The sequence below is a fragment of the Lampetra fluviatilis genome, chromosome 51 (assembly GCF_964198595.1).
Source record: "Lampetra fluviatilis chromosome 51, kcLamFluv1.1, whole genome shotgun sequence".
NCBI classification, from domain to species: Eukaryota; Metazoa; Chordata; class Hyperoartia; order Petromyzontiformes; family Petromyzontidae; genus Lampetra; species Lampetra fluviatilis.
The window spans coordinates 8,752,762-8,773,786 of NC_136325.1; the positions used below are offsets into that span (position 1 = coordinate 8,752,762).

General features: G+C 50.7%; 1 protein-coding gene across 1 annotated transcript; it reads left to right on the forward strand.

Annotated features, from left to right (window-relative positions):
* Window positions 1–1,387: 1,387 nt before the first annotated feature.
* LOC144948928 (lysosome-associated membrane glycoprotein 1-like) lies at window positions 1,388–21,014 on the forward strand. The gene is made up of 9 exons (XM_078878669.1): window positions 1,388–1,663; window positions 6,327–6,430; window positions 7,777–7,993; window positions 8,300–8,458; window positions 11,287–11,546; window positions 12,792–12,914; window positions 13,748–13,817; window positions 14,700–14,873; window positions 19,395–21,014. Exons 1-9 carry the CDS (start codon window positions 1,615–1,617, stop codon window positions 19,535–19,537), a joined length of 1,299 nt encoding a protein of 432 aa, XP_078734795.1. The 5' UTR covers window positions 1,388–1,614; the 3' UTR covers window positions 19,538–21,014.
* Window positions 21,015–21,025: the final 11 nt, after the last annotated feature.

Below are 21,025 nucleotides of genomic sequence, written 5' to 3' on the forward strand. Positions count from 1 at the left end.
TATAATTGCTATAACACCACTAATTGTTATAACAACACTCATACAACATCAGAGTGCAGCGCCACATTAAATACGCACTACAATGACAATAGTTTAAAGCGATTTGAAGCATTTTTTATTTTCAAAATGGAAATATGTTTTTTTTGGGGAGGGGCGGCAGAGCTTTGTGACGTCATATTTGAGGGGGGGGGGGTCTGACTTTTTGTGACGCCGTGTGACGAGGGGGGGGGGTCAAAAATCGTCCAAAATCGCGTGACGTCATTTATGGACGTCCCCCAAACTTAACGCCACCAAAACATTTACATCGGATTTACGACTGAATTTAAGACGTAATCATCATCGGAGGAGTTTGCGAATAACTCAAATGAATTGGTCAGAATTCAGTGTTTCAGTGATGAGATTTTTTTTTTGCCAGTATATAACCCATTATATCCGTAATAACAATAAGAATATATTTTACCCTTTCTGGAAATAAATCAGGTGTTAAAATGCTAATTTATGGACGTCTCCGAGCATTGTTGACATTCCATTGTTATTTTGTTTTGTAACAATGCGATTGGTAATGTAATCACTTCCTGCCCCCGGGGTCATTATCTCACACACAACCTTGATTTTGGACCCTCGGGGCGCGCGCAGTCCGGCTCCCCGGAATCAATGCTGCTGAAATGATGCACTTCTCGGAAGGTCGTGCGGTTTATGGGATCGTTTCAGACACTTTTACGCACAAAATGTGTTTTTTTACGCGTAGAGACGTATACGTGAAAGAGAGACGTACGTACGGTGCGAAAGAAGTTCCGCGTACATACACTGCTTACTTATTTTGTCAACATCATCATAATGTTTCGATTTAAAGCTTTCGTGACTGCAGGGATTCATCTTCTTGGTTCTTTCGGTAAAGTCACTTAGAATGGAAATAATAAAATAATAAAAATAAAACAATAAAATAAATTCTCACGACGTTTCGGTCACAACGCAAGCAGCCGTCCTCAGGTGGAGAACAAGTCTATCGAGAATTTATTGTATTATGTTTTATTTTTATCATTTTATTATTTCCATTCTACGTGACTTTACCAAAAGAACCAAGAAGAATCATCATAATGGGCCATGGCCAATCCACTGCTGGATGAATTAGGCCTCTCCATCTTCAGAGCCATCGCTCACGATCTGTGATGTAATTGCACCAGACGGCAATGTTTGGTCGGATGCACCGCCAACCACTGCACCACGATGCGCCACACGCAATTAACGCTGATGCTGCTGCTGCTGCTGATGATGGCAACGCTATTGTATTACCATCGTCAACGGAGATGGCACTACATCCTTCCCCTCCCCCCTCCACCACGAGTCACGTGACCCGCGACCAGGAGATGATAAGGATCACATGACGGAGGAGGGATGATTGCTATAAGTGGCTCCGGAATAATCCCTCCTCCCCCCCCCCTCTTGCTGCTGATGCTGTGTGACACCATTCGCGAAGGCTCTCGCTCCCTCTCTCGCTGCGTGCGTATTCTTGGCCGCTCTGAACCCCGACTAAAGACTGTATAGATACAGTACCGCGACGACTGTTGTGGCGCTAGCTCTGCGCTGCTGCCCTTTTGAAAAGAACGTTTCGTCATGAGGATTCCGTGCGCGCTGCCTCTGTTGTGGTGCTTCCTCCACCTGGGTATGGCAGCCGTTCCTCCCGCGTTCACGACGACGGTGATGGTGATGCTGATTGTGATGCTGATGGTGATGATGATTATTGTGATGATGATTGTGATGATGATTGTGACGATGATGGTGATGCTGATTGTGATTATGGTGATGGTGATGCTGATTGTGATGCTGATGGTGATGATGGACGGTGTTGCTGATTGTGATGCTGATTGTGATGATGATTGTGATCATGGACGGTGTTGGACCCTGACCAATTATTACCGGGCAGCTGTAATCGAGGCCTGCTGTGGGTAATCTGCGCGCGTGTAATTGTTGTATTTCTATGTCGGCCTCGTATAATAATGTCTTTGATCATTCCACTGCTGGATGAAGGCCTCCATCCCACGCCGTCACGGCGAGTGGGGGGGATGGAGGGGGAGTACTTGTAAGCGGGGAACTGCAGAACCGATTCGGGCTACTCGTCAACTGATGTGAACGGTGGTCAATAATCGAACCTATGTAGCTGGGGTTATGGCGCAGCGCGTTAACCACAGCTCCACTTATTTACGGCAGTGGATTTCGCACTGCTAGGAACCAGGCCACCTGAGTTCGATTCCTGTGCACGGCTAACGTACGCGGCGAGTGATCCCTGAACCGGTCATTGAGCCCTGACCCCCCCCCCCCCAATTCAACCCACGCCGACTAACGCGGGTGAAGTATGGCCAGGCAGCCTCCGTTGACTTATGATCGGAACGGCGTGACGAGGCCTGCCGCAATGTATTGACTCGAGGGGTGTAAATTTAGTCCGGATTATTTAATCACGCCCCTAGTCAATGTGCGAGCACACACGAGTATACAGATGCCCTATTTTAAACGCCGTGTGAATTCATCAGCGAGTCTCAAGGCTCCCATTCTCACGAAGATCCTGCTACATTGGGATGTTTGGCCGATTTCCATTTTTTTTAAAGATCAGTTTTACTTCGCGTGGAAGGAAACTGGGAGTAACCCAGTCAAAATCCACCGCGCTCGCAAGGGGATAACGCCTAGAACTCCGCACAGATGGATTAAATCCGCATTCGGTGCACACCTCTCCTTGATCCACCAACCCTCTCATCCATAGCGCTAAACCGCAGGCGTAGATCGCCATCACGCCTGGCCCTGTGATCACGATTTAATACCGATTGTGATCGTGATACAATGAATGATTGTGATGGTGATCATATGACGATCATTATTATAAGCAGGATCTGGAAGTGGGGGGTAGGTGATGTCCTTGACGCCAAGACAATTCCAGAGGTGACATGTGCAACGATGTGAAACTTCCTGCCTCTATCTTCTTGGTTCTTTCGGTAAAGTCACGTAGAAGGGAAATAATAAAATAATAAAAATAAAACATAATAAAATTATTCTCACGACGTTTCGGCCACAACGCAAGCAGCCGTCCTCAGGTGAAGAACAGGTCTGTCGGAAAGACAGCGTCAGACGCTGAACAGGTCTGTCGGAAAGACAGCGTCAGACGCTGTCTTTTCGACAGACCTGTTCTTCACCTGAGGACGGCTGCTTGCGTTGTGGCCGAAACGTCGTGAGAATTATTTTATTATGTTTTATTTTTATTTTATTATTTCCCTTCTACGTGACTTTACCGAAAGAACCAAGAAGATGAATCCCTGCAGTCACGAAAGCTTTAAATCGAAATTCCTGCCTCTAATTCAGCTACACGTGCGGCCCTCTATTATAAATCCCCTGCTGGATGATGGCCTCCCCATACTGGGTCGCGGAGGTATCTATGCAACACTGATTCTCTATACAAGTCAATTGGTGTATAATAAACAATTGAGTAATTTAGTCATTGGTGGTTATGCTTCCTATGGTAGATGTAGAGCAACCGATTTAATGTTTTGATGAGGTGGTTGAGCCAGATGATTGCATCAAGAGTAGCGGAGTGGAGCATCCCTCGCAGACCCTCTTCCACCCTGGTGACCAGGTCGAGACCAGCTCCCTAAACTTGAGAACCCAGTTGGGGCGGCTGAAACCTGGGCTCAAACCCAGGTTCTCGGCTACGTCAGGACCCCATGATCCGCTCTGCTACCCCACAGGCTCAAGGAACTGAAACACCGGGGTGCGGGGAAGGTGAGACTGTGAGTTTGACCAGGAGGGCCTTCCCTGGGGTCTACATCCATGTTGTCACTTTGGCTATTTGCAGCTGAGTTACAGGCGGTTGTGTGTGAGCGCCCATGCCAGAGTGTTTATGGAAATGAACTTTAATTGAATTTTTCTGGTTGGCAGCTGATGCTGACGTGTGGTTTTGTACACTTGGGTAATGCACCGGAGGCAGAAGACCATTTTTCCAGTCTCCTTGCGAGAGCTATTAATAGTACATGGTGAACATGTACTGCCTTTGACAATCCACTGCTGGATGAGAGCCTCCCTGCACTCAATCCCTCAAACCCCTGTCACTACCCCAACCCCTCCTGAACAATTCCCGCCTGTTCTCCTGTCACCGTAGTAACTACACCACTTTTTTTTTATAATCCCACTATCTCAACCACTATCATCTTGTGTCCAATTTTATAATTATTAGAAAAGCGCCTTTGAATAAGTTGCTTTATGAATCTAGATAAGATAGGAACTCCTGGCTCTGCGGATGTGCTCCAGAAGGGCGAAGGCTGTTTGGAGGTTGCGTTTTAAACCGACATTGCCGGTCAAACACAAGTCTGCTCCAGGTTGTTTAAACACAAAAAGCCACAAATTCTCAATCATGGAATTGGCCAAACGATCCCAATGCAGCAGGACCCGCATGGAAGAAGAAGACAAAAAAACTATTTTGAGACTGAAGCTGATATGGCTAAATCAAGGACATTATTATTGATTCCTGGGCCAAGCTGTATTTTTATCCGTCCTTCAAATCTGCAGGATGCAGTATTGCTGGGCAGGTGCTTCGCGTGAGCACTTGTTCTTTACACAGGAGGGCGGGTAGTACTTTCCCACCCTCTATGCCACCAAGGTTAATGTTTTGTGCATGCCAGGTTAAGCCTCGCTGGGAGCTGTAATTTTTCCAAATCAAGTGCAGAACTAAACTAGCGGTGACTGAGCTGAGACCAACTCGCCAAAGTTTATTAACCGGTTTAATCCCAGGTGGCTGAAGCTTGGATTTTTTAACCCAGAAATCTCGTCTGCCCACTTAGCCACCCGATTGCTCAGAGAAAAGCAGTGAAAAATGCACACTTCGATATGGTGGGTGGGTCTGTTTTCGATCAAATCGCTATCAACTTCCCTTTCAACCACCAGGAGATGATGGGCCCGAGTTTAACTTCCTGGAATTTCAACTCTCAACCTTCTGATTTATGAGCCACTCTGATACTTTTGCCGAACGTTAATAATAATAAACGTATCTTCTTGGTTATTTCGGTAAAGTCACGTAGAAGGGAAGTAATAAAATAATAAAAATAAAACATAATAAAGTAATATAATAATATAATAAAATAATATAATAATTTATAATTGTTTTATTATGTTTTATTAATTTTATTATTTTATTACTTCCCTTCTACGTGACTTTACCGAAAGAACCAAGAAGATGAATCCCTGCAGTCACGAAAGCTTTAAATCGAAATAATAAACGTAATTCCTTCTACAAGGCTACGACTGTACCTTTTGATGTAACATCTCCTCCACGTGGGCATCTTTGCTCGTGGGAAGCCCACGAGAGCGTTTACCGGAGTGTGCTTTGGCTTCTGGATTGCCCCTTCCCCGTCCACCCACCCCCGGGTATTTGAAGTGGCGTCGCCAAATGTGCGGTGTTGGTGGCAGAAAGCACATCGTGATATCCCCGCGCGTACCAGCCGAGGTGCCAAATGTAACGCCACTCTCCCGTAGCGGGGACGCGCAGCCGCTGGTGGTCTCAGGGCTCCGTCAGGGAGGGAGATGGGCTCTACAACGGGCAGGGGTTGCCCCCACTCGCGGTCTTGGATGACAATCGTGGGTTTTTGATGAGGGGTGGGGACTTGATTGATGACGTTACCGATGAGGAAACCTTGTAAACCCAGTTATGTCTCCGAAGAGAGCGAGTGGAATACTGTGCGGCGTGTTTACAAGTTGAAATTATTAATTATTTTTCTTATAGATGAACAAATCTAGACTTTTAACCACCACAACTCCTGTTCACCACTATGTGCAACTCCGGCTTACGGACTCCCCTTCACAATAAATAACGTCAACTTGAAATGCGCCGCCACCGCCGCACCGTAGTCGCTCGCTCGCTCGATCTCTCTCGGAGCGTGAACGACTCGGAGGCACGTACAGTCAACCCCGGTTGACGTTTATTTCAAATTCACGTTTGAGACACGTGGAAAGGCGACAGCAGCAGCCAGGCAGTGAACCAGCACCAAATTTCCCCCCCCCCTCCTCCCTCTCCAAGCTCTGCAGTCCTCTAAGTCTTCTAACTGCACAGTCCAATAACTACACCATGCAAGGAACAACACCCAACCCTGCAGTCGTCGTGCGGTGTGCTAGAAGGGAATTGGGGGAGGGGGTAAGGAGGTGAAAGTGTGCGGGGGAGCTTTGGAGGAGGATTGATCGTGGTGGTGGGGAACGCGTGTGCCGAGTGTCGGCAACTCCTTGCTGATGCTCGCTGTTCTTGTTTTGCCGTTGTGCGTGCGTGCACTATTTGTTTCTGGCGTGTGCCCTTGCAGCGCGATCCTTCATCGCCCGAGACCCCGAGGATGGAAGCATCTGCGTCGTTGCCAACGTGTCAGCGCAATTCCAGGTCCAGTACGAGCTCGAGGACGGCTCGATGGTAAACTGGACGCCTCTTCGCTCGTCCTCTCTCTCTACGCGTGCCCCATATCGATCCGCAACAGAACACCCTGACGCAGCGACACATTTCTCCCCCCCCACCCCCCTTGGCTGCATTGCGATTTTATTTCTCAGGAGCCACCTTTGGCAAATGCGCGAGGATTGACTTGGTTGCATCAGTTGGCGATGCCACGCGTTGTTTGCGCGACGTCGGACGTGTCTCTCTGCTTGCCGAGGAAACTCCTTCCATGAAACGAAATTCGCTTTTTTGTCCCACGTGCTGGGAGGAGAGAAGGGCGCGCGCATCGACGAGTAATATCGCAGCGATATTCCGCGTTGAGCTGAACCTGGTAGCCTGAAAGTCGATGTCCTTCCACGGCTAACGTTGGTGACGAGCGAATTATCTGAACCCCCGCTCTTTGCCAGCCCACACTGACCAACATGGTGGAGTATGATCAAACAAATCCTTCGACTCAAATGCTCTCTCATCCAGCAGCGTGTCGTTAAAGGGCTGTACACTACATATAGTTTCAGGGCGCTTCATCTGAAATCTTCAGGGTGCCATGGTGGCGAGATGTTAACTACCTCGCCTGGTATACAGGAGGTCGTGGGTGCAATCCTGAATCTGACTCCTGCTGTATATTTGGAGCTTGCATGTTCTCTCTCTCCCCGTGGTTGCATGGATTTTTCTCCAGGCCCTCCGTGTTTTCCCTCCTTTAGAATCAACATGCGTTTAGAGTATTTGGCTGTTTATAAATTTCCATTTGATAAGCCACTTCCTCGAGCTATCATTTGTGGCCAAGTCGCTTCTGAAAAAAGCGCTCTATAGCTCCGTGTCTACATTCTGGGCAGCGCAGCAAAATCCACAGTACTGCATTATTTTCCCACATCTATGCTGCCCACCCACCTTCACCAACCCGCACTGACCAGCCTGGTAAAGTATAGTTAAACAATACCTCCCACCAATGCAGCATGGGAATACATTCGCCCAGCAGAATGATTTGTAAATCTGCTTGTGTGCTGGTGCGAGGATTGTCAAATTGCACGACCATGAGAGGTGGCGATGGCTCGTAGGGAGGCCTTCATCCAGCAGTGGATTGGTCACGGTTATGACGAATGAATGTTGTGGGTTTGCTCTCCAGCACACTGGTGTGCTGGACTAGAAACTAATTGGCGCGTTTTGTTTTACGTGACAAACCTTACTAATTGGCCGTGTCGGGTGGTGCCGGGTTTAACGACACATTTATGCTTGCGCGATCTCACCCCAAAAAAAACCTCTTGTGGATGACGAAGTGTGCCTCTCCGCCCCCCCCGACCCGACCTCCGGCGGTGTCAACCTGTGCCCAGGGAATGGCGACCTTCGACCTCCCGCTGAACGCGTCCACGGTGGGCACCGAGTGCGGTGGTGGCGGGCGTGACGTGGACCTGACGCTGAGCTTCAGCAAGTGGCGGCACACGCTCTCCGTCGTCATGAACCACAACGACACCTCTTTCCGCGGCGACGCGTGGCACTTCGTGTACAACCTCGGCGACCCAGAAATCTTCCCCAGCGCCAGAGACAAAGGTGATTTCGATGCGCTGCCATTGGATGCGACGAGCGGGGTGAGCGCCAATCTCGGTTTTCCACTTCCCCGGTCCCTGGAAGAGCGTCCTATGGAGATTTCAATAACGAGGAACGACGCTGCACTCTTCCCCCAGAAGAGTGTCCCGCACCTCTGATTTTCACGATTGGCTGCGTACGGTGCGAAAGAAGTTTAACGCTCGTGCACGCATGCACGTACGTATGTAACATTTCGCCACGTGAAATGCTGTCTAGCTCCCGTGCGCCCGAGCAAATCCCCCCCCCCTGTGCCACGTGTTGCTCTCGCAGATATCAAGGTGGTCTTGTTCGAGAGCGACATCGCGGCTCCGCTCAACACGGCGTTTACTTGCTGGGCCAAGCAGTCGGTCACCTCCAAGCACGCCTCCGTCACGCTGTGGAACCTGCGCATACAGCCCTACGTGGTCGACGATAAAATCAGCAACGTGGGTGAGCGAGGTGGTGGTTGCTGCTCCCCCCCCTCCACTACGGTGGTTTCTTCCCCGCCCCCCATTTGGCTGCCTTTCCATTGTTGGTCTGTCCCACCCGATGTCATTGCTTCCAGTAAGCGGTGATGTCCTGCAACAAGACACACTTTTTGTTACCTTCAATATCGACGTTGCTACGTTACTTTCCACGATCGCACTTCGCGTTCCAGAACAGCTCCTACCGACTCTGGTCTGCCAAATTTATGTTGCCTTTTTTAATCCTTGTCAACTTTCAAAAATTTCCCCGAGATCCACACATTCCCAGCTCTGTTGTGCATACGCAAGTATAAGTAGGGGCACAGTTTTCATCTCCATACATCGGCCTAAGGTACACTTTTTATTTTTTAGTGGAGACGCAGGTTTGAGTGCCTCTTGTATTTGCTTTTTGCCCACGACGAGTTGGTGCCCGCGGTTCGTTACGTCACCACAGGCTCGCAGTCTCAATTCGTCCGGACTTTAAATCCCACGAGACCCTTGACAAGAATAGGGCATTGCTGGGCCCACGGCCAGATCTACATGTTTTACCCCACCACTAACGCCCGACGGCTCGGCCGCCACGCTGGGCAGCGCTGTGTGATGGCTCCATCATGTGGAATGCCCACCAGCAATGTTCTCTCCTTTCTGAGGCTAGGGCCCTCGTCAAGCATTGGACTCACAACAGGCCTGTGCACAATTCTGGTGTTCCCACTCCGAAGTGGTGGGTGGGGGCTACTTGGGTGGTGGGTGGGGGCCACTTGGGTGGTGGGCGGGGCTCGCGGCTGAGTGGGCGGGGCTCGCGGCTGAGTGGGCGGGGCTCGCGGCTGAGTGGGCGGGGCTAGCGGCTGAGTGGGCGCGGCTAGCGACTGAGTGGGCGGGGCTAGCGACTGAGTGGGCGGGGCTAGCGGCTGAGTGGGCGGGGCTAGCGGCTGAGTGGGCGGGGCTGGCGGCTCTTGCACAGGAACGTGGCTGCCTCCCAAGCCCCCCAAAATCCGTGCGGCATCATGTCTCGTTTTGGCGCTCTGTGAGGCACATGCGGCAGGCACATTAGTGGTCCCCTTCTTTGAGGGATAATGGGTTGGAGGTTGTGGTGCCAGGGTTTAGTGGGTGAGGGTGAAGGTATGGGCTTGGGGCAGGGCCAGTACTCGGGCGATGGGGGGAATCTGTACCCCTAATGTTCCTTGGCCCATCCAAGCTCACTCCTGAGTGGTGAATTGTGGCCCAGATGACATCTCGACCACCCTCACCCCATCCGAGATGGCTTGGGCCCAGGCCTTGCTGGAGTTTGGACGTGGGTGTATGGCCTTATGGGTTTATTCAATCTTTAGACGATTGTTATCTTTTGAGACGGTGGGTCCCCAAAAAACACGTTTCTTATCCTGCATCTGCTGGTACAGTCGTCTCGGTCTTTACTTTTCCACTTTTTTTCCCTTTTCCTCCCCCCCCCATCCTAACAAAAACCGGCAGCATGAAATTGAGCGCGAACCAACGCGTTGCGGGAGATGCGACCCAGCCAGTGAACACTTGCGGCGACTGTTTCTAGTGCTTGTGGGGGCTGCCTTTTTTCTTTTTTACAAATTGCCGCAGCCTTTGATGGGCACAAACCCGCGAGTCGGCATCCAAAAGGCTCGGAGTACAAATAGCAGCGGCGGCAGCAGCGGCAGCAGCAGCAGCAGCCGCTGGGATCGGCTATAATTGGCGCTTTCACGTGCTTCGGCTGTGAATGAAAGCATCTGTGCCTGAGAGTCTTTTTGAAATAGACGCGTGAAGAGGAAGATGCGTCGTGGTGGCACATGCTGGCTGGGTGGGTGGGTGAATGAATGGGGGCTCGGTTTAAGCGATTTTTTTTTTTTGGGAGCGATTGCCTGGAGTGGCGGGGGTTGGAAGTGGAGATTGGCTCCTGGTACCCGTGCAGCCATTTTGTCAGTTCAGGGGCCGGATCCCACTTGCCGTGTGCGTTATTTGGTCAAGCTTTCCCATTGGTCGGTACGGTTGGCGAAACCAGGGAGCGGATGAGGGTAGGGAAGCATAGACGTACGGTACAACAATGGATTTTGCTGCACTTCCTTCTGTCGGAAACTTATCCCCGCAGCCACTTACAGCTGTGCCTGTCTCCATGGTGACTGCCTGTCCAAGCACCAATCGCGTGACCCATAAGACTGCAGTCCTTCATTTAAGAATTTAATTTGGGTCTGGTAGTTCACAAACGTCTTATTTGTGTGATGGGTCCCTAGTTCCAGGCATAATGAGTTCATACGTGACTGACAAATGACTCATTCTGCGTCTGTCAAATGTAATGTTCTTTTTAAGGGGGTTTTTCTTGTTAAGGGTTAGGTGGGGGGTCAAGCTATCGAGGCTTTGAGGTCCGAGTACCAAGTCGACATTGCTAAGATCCAGGGTTTGATTCCAGGTGTCAGCCGAACAGAGCCTGAAACTGGATTCTCAATCCCAAAAAAATCTTACAAATAACGAGAATCATCTTCATGGTTCTTTCGGTAAAGTCACGTAGAAGGGAAATAATAAAATAATAAAAATAAAACATAATAAAATAATTCTCACGACGTTTCGGCCACAACGCAAGCAACCGTTCTCAGGTGAAGACCAGGTCTGTCGGGGGCACGGCTGCTTGCGTTGTGGCCGAAACGTCGTGAGAATTGTATTTTATTATGTTTAATTTTTATTATTTTATTATTTCCCTTCTACGTGACTTTACCGAAAGAACCAAGAAGATGAATCCCTGCAGTCACGAAAGCTTTAAATCGAAAAATAACAAGAACCCAAATAAGCGCATCATCGTTTCGTCTGCCCTCCCAGCGACTCACTGCAAGGAGGACTTTCCGCTCACGACCCCCTCGACTTCTACCACTGCGACCCCAAGCCCCGCGACCCCGAGCTCCGTGACCCCGAGCTCCGTGACCCCAAGTCCCGGCCCCGTGAACCCGAGCCCAAGCCCCACGGGCCCTCCGCCAGCCGTCCCCGTCGGCTCCTACAACATCAGCGTGGGCAACCGCAGCTGCCTGCTGGCGCAGATGGCGCTGCAGGTGGTGCTGGTGTACAGCACGATGCGCAATGAGGTGCAGTGCTGCTGGCCACACGCGGTGCACTGGTGGGTTGGGAGGTCGGAGCGCAGAGCCAGCCAGCACCTGCTCATAGTCTGGGATTCGACTTTGCAAACTGATCACTCGGTGTGGTTTGTTTTCTTTTAACTGTACTCTTTGGTTCTTTCGGTAAAGTCGCGTAGATGGGGAAAAAAAATGAAAACAACTAAATTAAATCGCGACGTTTCGGAGGCAACACAAGCTTCCGTCATCTGGTGGAACAGCCACAGAAAAATTACTGTAGTGAGTAGAGAGAGCTATTTGTGACGAGCGATTATACAGGGTAAGAGGGGGGGGGAGGAGCCAGGGAGGAGGGATGCAGGGGGGGGGGGCGCCGTGCGGAGTGGGGGGGGGTAAGCTGAGATAAGCTGATTAATAACGTCCTTTTAGGACGCTTGTCACAAATAGCTCTCTCTATTCACTACAGTAATTTTGCTGTGGCTGTTCCACCTGATGACGGAAGCTTGCGTTGCCCCCGAAACGTGATTTAATTTAGTTATTTTCATTTTATTAATTTATTTTTTATTTTTTTTATCTACGTGACTTTACCGATAGAACCAAAGAGTATGGATCCTTGCAGCCACGAAAACTTAAATTTAGAATTATTTTAACAATTTGGGAGTTCAAGAGGCCAGCAGTGTTTCTACTTTTGCAAACCGTAATCCTAAAAATGGGCACAACAACTAAGCAAATAGAAATGGGCGCAGAAACAACTGCGTTTCGGAAGACACCCGGAATTGTGAAGTTGCTGGTCTCGGCTTGGTCACCAGTCGTAGACCTACAAACTCGCAGCAGGACCCAATGGGCACAGAGACCCAGAAATAATTGTGCTCAAACCGGGTTCTCAAGCGTGGTGAATTGATAGTCTCAATCAAGCCAGTCAATGGAAATGTTTACATCAACAATGATGACGGCCAATTGACCTCGCACGCATCCGCTCGACCCTGGGAAGGCCCTTTATCCAGCAGCGGACTGACAAATGGGTCGTACATGCGAAGTACGAGGAATAACGCGATTCGCCAAAACTCCTCGCGTTTGTTTGCGTTCCCGCGCGAGACGCTTGCCTGGCTTCGTTGCGACCACGGATGGTGTCAATGTTGACTACGACGCGACTGCGACAGTCGTGATGACTCTGGTAAAGACTACGAAGAACGTGTTGAGGTTTCTGACAATGTTGACAAAGCGATTGGGCTCCCCCCCCCCCCTCCTCCACCCGCTCAGACGCGGCGCGGCGTTCTCCACGTGAACCCCAACGCGACGAGTGCCACGGGTTCATGCGGCGACGCGACGGCCAGCCTCTCGCTCTCCTTCAGCCAGGGCGCCGTGTTCCTCGGCTTCAGCGCGGTGAGCTTGGGTGGAGAAGGGTGAGGGTCAGAGGGGAGGGGTGGTCCTGGGGTGGTCCTGGAGAATCTGTGGTGAGTGGTGGTGAGTTTCTGGATTTCGCTATTGGATCAGCATTTCTGGTTTCGGTGTGTATCGTAGGGTCAATACAACTCCTGTGAAGATGTTTTGGTATCCACAACACCTTTTTGATAAATAATTTTTTGCCGATCTGGACTTGCACTATAAAAACTGGTCGCACCAAATCTGGTGGTCCAAATAAAGCAAAGAAGATGACGTCATCTATACCTGGTCAAACGCACGCTTTACCCTGTATTCTTGTACAAGGAAATAGAGTTTTCAGGTCCATGTGGCGTTACAGCCGTTTCAATACGGGCAAAAACATTTTGTGTCTATTTGTTTCTTCCTTGTGATGGGACTTTGTAGGATGAACGTTCAGTTTTATCAGGGCACAGAGTGACAATTTGAATTGGTCTAATAATGTAGGGCACTGATAAGGGGTTGACAGGTATGCATCATCGCACACCACCATGCGTGCGATGTTGCGTATCCCGTGGCATCTTGTTGCCTTGGAGCGTAACGTTACGATCGCCTCTTTAAAATACTGTACTCTGGCAAACCCGCGATGTTTAAAGCCTTGTGTAATCCATGCACGTGGGTTTTTATCGGGCGATTAAGTAGATTTAATAGTTTCGGCATTTGGTTTTGAATCGCTTTTAAATTTTCACGTCCGACGATGGTTCTCCTCCCCAACGTACGTTGAACTGAGGGCGTCGCAATGCCCTCGGTTCGTCAAACTCTGGCTCCGTCCTTGTTTGCCGCGTGCGTGCTCGCAGAACAAATCCACGGACAAGTTCTACCTCACGTCGGTCAACGTGACGCTGCTCGACGCGTTCCCGGACGCGCGTGAGTACACGGCACCCCTCGGCGGGTCGGGGCGCCATTGCCCACACTGGAGATGCCCGGCTGCCCCACCTCCAGTGTTGAGGGGGGGGGGAAATGGCATTGCCTGCCTAATTGTGTGATTTTAATTTTTTAACTGAAGTGGTATTGGACGCTGTTCCGCGGTGTTCTACTTTAAAAAAAATAACCTGTTTGGTGAATTATTGTAGGAATCCTTACTGCAAGCCGGCCTAGTGGCCACAAAACATTCCTGTTGGGCCGGGGTGGTCCCACTGGTTTAGGGAAATGTCTGCTCCCCCCCCCCACCCCCCCCCGTGTCTCGAAGATTTTATTCGGGATATTGCCCCAGGTGTTTTTGACGCTTACTATCGGGGTTTGCCCCTCCCCCCCCGCCCCCCAACAGTCTGCTCGAGTCTGCACTTGTGCCGTGTGCGTGCATGCACAGACATTGTGTATGGACATTACAACGACATGGAATAATCTGGGAATCGTGCATGCAGAGAGGGTGTATGCTTTGTGTTCACTGAGACCAAGGAACACACTGATCATGGAACAAACACTGCAGACTTTGCTTCACGTGAAATGGGCTTGGGCAGGATGCATTGTGGGTAGAAGGTACGATGGGCTAATAGACCCACGCCTACTGGGTAGCATCTGTGCAAAAAGAGCCTCGTCGCTCATCGGATTTCTCCCAGAATAAATAAAGATTCTGATAGACGAGACTGGTGCTGGAATGGCAGGCAAAAGGCGAGCATCGGGCCCGAGGCTGGATGCTCGCTGCAGGGCTCTCTCCGAAGCCGGCGCGTGTAAGGGGGCGAGCACTGGGTCGTGGCACCGTGGAGATCGGGGTGAACGCCACGCGCGTTGTTTCTGCGCGCGTGGCAGCGTGGCTGGAGCTGGCGGGGCGCAATGGGAGCCTGGCGATGTTCGCGGCGCCGCTCGGCCGCTCCTACAGCTGTGCGAGCGAGCAGACGGTGGTGGTGACGCCCGAGTTGGAGCTGCTAGTCTCCCACCTGCACCTGCAGCCCTTCCACGTGACGAAGGGGCGCTACGACATGGGTGAGCGTCCACTCGCGTCTCCTCCCCTCCGTTCATCCCCTGCGTCTCGTCCCTGTTGCGTGCCTACCCGTCTCTCTGCCCCCCCCCCCCAACTCCTGTGCCCCCTGAACTTTCACCCTCCCTCCTGCACCTCTTCCTGCAACCCATGCCCGTAACTGGTCATCATGCCACGGGTGAGCGGTCTGCCCTGCACCTTCCATGCACAAAACTGCACTCGCTGTGTCTGCAGGAAGTTTTTCGCTCCTTGCACCGGGCCGACCGCACTGCACCCACTGGCTGGTCGCTTGCTTTTGCGAGTCTCTTTTCGGGGCGCGTGAGAATGCGGCGATGTAGCAGCGCCCTCTAGCGGTGCAACGGCTGATAAGCCGCTTCGTTGAGCTGTATATCATTTGTGACCAGGTCGCTTTCTCAAAGAGAAGCTAATAAGGTCACTCGGTGGACTATACCTGGTAAAGTAAAATATTTGAGCTTTATTTGTATAATTTTTTTAAAGTCATTTGTTTACCTTTCCTATACTTTGCACTTGTATCGTGTTTTTGTATTTGGTGTAATGTTCTGACCTGCCCTGACGGGACATCTGTGAAAAAAAATTGCTTTTATAGCCGTTCGGATTCCTCCAGTATAAATCAATATTTCGATTCTGGCTCTGAGAACCAGCAGTTGTCCTAATGGATGAACTCGCCCCCGCGATAGCAACGTGGAATTTCCACCGCTGGCTCCACAGGGCTGTAAACAGGCGATGTGTGGCAATGCCCTCCCCAAGGCTCATCCGATGGAGCAGGAAATCATCGCTTTGTGACTGCCTCTTTGTCTTGCGGTTGACGGTGCGTCTGTGTGGGGGGCCACGCGCGCACGCACGTGTGTGTGTGCGCGCGCGTGCATTCGTGCGTACAGCCGTGGAGTGCCCCCAGGATGCCAAGCAGTGGATCATTCCCATCGTGATGGGAGCTGCGCTCGCCTGCCTGGCCGTCGTTGTGCTCACCGCGTACCTCTATGGCCAACACAAGCGGCAATCGGTCTACGCGAGGCTTTGATTCGCGGCCGCCTCCGCTCAAAGATCGGCGTCGTCCACCCTTGATAGTCCACGGGGTCAGAGCAGATGTTGGTACCACCCAAGTAAAAATAGTAGCGTAACTTCGGTCGTAACAATGTCTTTACACGAGTGGCTTATCTGATGATCCCATTCATTTCAAACGGTTGGCAAGTTTTTCACTGTTGTTGGCCACATTTAAGAGATTGGAAACCGCTATCGTAATGCCACCTCCTGGTACCGAAGAGCACGACATCTGGTCTGACCTAATGGATTGTGAAGAGTTGAATACCGGTGTACATTTGACAAGAAAATCCTGCTAGACATTGCCCAACATTTTCCGTTCTTCAATTCTACGCAGCCTTGACAACATTTATTTGGTACCCTCCTCCAAAGACTCTCTAATTCCTGACATGAGCAGCAGGGGTTGTTATTTATAATGCGTGCAAGCCCTTCTGCACTGTTTCGGGTAGTGAATGTTGTTCTTGTGACATTCAAACCAACGGGACTGCGGCTGATGGCTTGCAATTATAACTTCACGTCTTCCTTGCCCTCCAACCTAGCGGCCCAGCACTGTGACCGTTTCGCCAGCGGTGCATTAAAACGGCCGCCCCTTTTTCAGCGCCAATGACAAATCTCATTTGAACCAAGTGCCTCAAGTCCCCCTGGGGTTTCCTCGCTATGCGGGTTCGGTTTGTGTGATCTCGCGTATATGTGGCGAGAACCTATTTCTACCCAATATTCGCAATACTATGTGGTTTGACTTTGCCCGTTTGTGGTTGGGCATGGTGACAATGTCGGTACTGCGTGCGGTACCACGTGAGGTACTCAGCAGGCAGCCGTCTCCTCATGCGGTGACGCTTTGTGTGCCCCCCTCTTTTTTTTTTTTTTGCAACTCCTCGACCACGTAAATCGAGGGAAACCTGTAATTTACAACCGAACCAAATCGGAGACCTCGAAAGACATCTGATCATTCTTGTCAGATTCATGTAAGCATTGCCTCCCAACCGCTTGGCAACTGAGGTTATCAACGTTGCTCGGTAACGACTATAACGACGCGTTTGATGTCGTGTCCTGAATTGCATCTCATCTCAACACCATTTGTATGTACTATATGTTGAACTTAAACTGGTAGGAACCTCCTGGTTACACCAGCCCTCAGGGGATTATTGTGTCCGTCCGTCGTGTAGGGAGGGGCGGGGAGGGGAGGGGCTGGGTGGAGAGGGGAGGGGCTGGGTGGGGAGGGGCTGGGTGGGGAGGGTAGGGGCTGGGTGGGGGGAGGGGTTGGCCACCCCGTTGTGCCCTTATAAAACTCAACGTTTAACCTACTCACGCCGGCTTGTGCCCGCCCTCACAGTCGGCCATATTTGCGGAATAGACCACGCCGCCGTTGACCCTGGCCATTGACCGAGCAACCCAACGTTCCTACCAGCTCCCTCCACAGGAATGTGTTTTAGCACCACACGTGGTCAACCGTGCTAATCAGGGGTACGAGGGAAGGATGAACGCGCTAAACACAACAAGCAGTTCTAAAGGAATGACGGCGAGCGCACAGCGCCCGACTCTTCCCTCCTCCCGTTCAGGCCGAGCCACAGGGTGACTAAACTCTTCCATTTCTCGTCCGTTAACGATCCTCCCCACAACCCATGGTGTGATGGCTTAACCAAAGTTGATAACACAATTGTGACGAAATTAGGCTTTTTTTTTCTTCCAAAAGAATGGCTTCCGTGTTTTAAATTTTGTTTTGTACTTGTACGGGGGCTTCTCTCCTCACTTTGTTTTGGACACCGCTACCAGGACTGGCGGCCGGTTGTATTTTAAACCCCTGGCGTGTGTGTCCCCCCCCTCCGCCACCACCACTCTTCACATCCACTGCTGGGAACGCAAAAAATATACTTTGACTGTTTATGCGGCCGGCCACTGGACGGCTGTTTTGCTCTGGGGGTTGTTTTTTGCGGGGGGGGGGGGGGGGGGGTACCCCCTGCCCCCTGCCCCTCCGGCCTTCCCCTACACCACCATGAGGTCCTCCCGTGGCTGTACTCGCTGCTCTTGGTGACGTGTAACGACAATTATGAGAAAAATAAAATATTTAAAAACTACGTTTTATCGAAAGTGCTTCATGTATCATGATTTTCCTTTTCTTCCAGGCCTGATCCTCTGCCCTAAGTAGTCGCAATTATAATACGACACCATAATGTCTAGATGTCCTCTTTGTGACCTTTTACCATTTGGTCTTCCCACCATGCTTTGCATGTCACGTGGACATCACCAGTGACGATGATGCTCGATGGCTGTGCAGTCTAAAACAAGATGGGCACAATTTTCACTTGTTTTAGATTGCTTCAAATAATTGTTAGCCCAACAGACCATACCCACATATCGCACTTGTCGGTAGCACCTGTTGGTGGCATCACTTTCCGCCGGTTCAAATTTCACCGCTATGCCCAAAAGCAGTGAATTATGTGAACCACTTGAAATATAGGTGAGGTTCATATCCTTAGGTTTTTTCAGTAAAGTCACGTAGGTAAAAAATTAAAATTAATAAAAGTAAAATAAAAATAAAAATCACGACGTTTCGGAGGCAACACAAGCTTCCGTCTTCAGGTGGAACCGTCGCAGCACGATTGCTGTATCAAGCTTGTGTTGCCTCCGAAACGTCGTGATTTTTATTTTATTTTTATTTAACTTTTATTAATTTAAATTTAAATTTTTTACCTACGTGACTTTACCGAAAAAACCTAAGAATATGAATCCTTGCAGTCACGAAAGCTTCAAATCTAGAATAGGTGAGGTTATCAATTAAATTCACCCTTGGCCATATAAAATACATCTCTACGACCTCAAGTTCCACCTACAAATTATACAAATTGTACAAATTACAAGTTGTACAAATTATATATTTTTTGCTCTGGCTCTTGGACTATATCGCAGTGGTGTACGTATGTCACGTGGCGTGCAAGGGGATGATGGGATAAACGATGCTCCGGTTACAATCTCGCGTTTTTGCTGTGGCAAAATCCCCTTGGTCCTGTCGTTTACTTTTCAGCGGAACACCTCTCGCCACCACCTGACACGAACTGAACTTTGCCTTTTGCCTTCTGTGATGTGCGTGTACTAACACCTTTTCAGGAACTGATCCTTGCTCTCGACTTTGCCATGCCTTTCGTTTTTGGTGTTGAGCTGCGTTCCTTTGATTAACTCTCACCAATTTCTCTTTCCGTGTAAATTTGTTTTTTTTGCTTTTACATCCTTCTCCTTTTGCTTTGCCTTTCATCGTTTCCCATCTTGCTCCCAACCCACCGACGCATTTCCACTCGCAACCAAAACCACGTGGCACCCACCCACGCACGCGTGCCAACCCTGGTCGCTCGCACCCACGACGCGCCGCACATGGACCCACAAACACGACCTACACGCGCACAAACACCTCGCCATCCCCTCCATCTCCCGTCCCTTGACCCCCTCCTCCGACCCGTGCTGCCCACCCCAAGCCGTGAGCTGCCCCCAGGACTCTCTGCTGGGCTTCGTGCTGCCCCTCGTGGTTGGCGCCGGGCTGATAGTCCTCGTCTTCATCTCCGTGCTCGCGTACGGCATCGGGCGGAAGAAGAGCCGCACCACCTACGATGAGATCTGAGGCCGCTTGGCGATTTCGGCGGGGGACGAAGACGTGTTCTGGTGGTTGGTTTTTTTGGGTCCCTGCCGATTTTTGTTGCCGCACAGTCCGCGCAAGGGAATCGTTCCCAACTCGATGACCGACCCTACGGTGTGCGTTTTACGCGGTTGTGCTGTATAATCTCTCCGCGCGTTTCGGGTTGCACCGTGCGGTGTTCCGCATGTCTGACGTTTCGCTCGCCATCCCCTCCCGCGCGGTGGGCGCTTAAATTATTAAACATTTTCCGAGGAAGCCGTCTCAGTCCGGTGGAACACAATTTCGGCCATCGTGCCAAGCCACACGCGGTGCGACCCACAACGAAGGCCCGGAGGAGGATTATTTCGCACGCTTCTGTAAAGACTGGAAAGGAGCCGTCGTCGGGTTGATGGGCACGATGGGCCCGTGCGTGCGCTGCCGCCTTGCCGACGTTGCTGCTTCACCGCACTGGCATGGCTATTGAGAGGTGCAGGTAGTGCAGCTGCACTGGGGCCCACTGGCTGGGCTATAACCAGGGGAGGGTGGGGGGGGAATTGGACTCCCCCCCCCCCCCCCCCTCATTTCAGTATTTGCACGAGGGGCCATGCCACCCACGTAGAAGCCACTGCTAAAACATTTTGCCAGAGGTCCTCTTTTTGTTTGACTTTGTTCCAACAAAAACGCAAAAACGTTCCGTCGCTCGCGTGAAACGCAGTGCCGCCAAAGCGTGGTCATTTACCCCGCTGCGGTGCAGCTGGGGTAGCCGTAAATGTCACGGTGCACCGAGTTGTACATCTCTCTCGCTCTCTTCGTTATTTTCAGCGCCGGTTTTTGTTTCCCCGTCGTGCGAAGTGAATGGTTTTCTCGGAGCGCGATGGCTTTGCTCTCGCCGAGCCACGGAAATTATAATGACCCGCTGGCTGCATTAACACTGCGGCTCGAGGTGCAGCGCTTTCAGAACCAGTTAATTGGGTGAATTATTTAACGTTGTGAGCTAAAAGTAAGCCGGTTTGTTCCGCAATAAATAGCGGCGTTGCAAATCCTCCACCCGACGTAGGCTGCTATAATGAGTCCCATTGCCGTATAATAATCACCTGCTGGTGCTCCAGCCGTAATTATACCGCCTGCATACAATGCTGTTAGCGAAAGGAAGTGATTTCCCCCCTCCCCCCCCATATGTATTTTATTGAAAGGGAGCTTGGGTATAAATAGATGGGGGCGGTTGTGGTGGGTGGTGACTGCCCTGTTTTACGTGGAAACGCACAGCGGGTCGGACCCTCAGGGTTGGGAGCAACGATTTGCCTTCGTGTAAACGACGCTTTGCGAGATTTAATTGTTTCCATATCCATATACACAGCCGGTATTTATATAATATAATACAACAGCAGGAGGTTTGCCTCGCTCTCGCAATCGTCGCTTCCACTTGAATTTGAATGAGCTCATGAATCGCGTGTGTGTGTAAATAAAGGAACTTGCGAATTTGGTGGTGCCTTT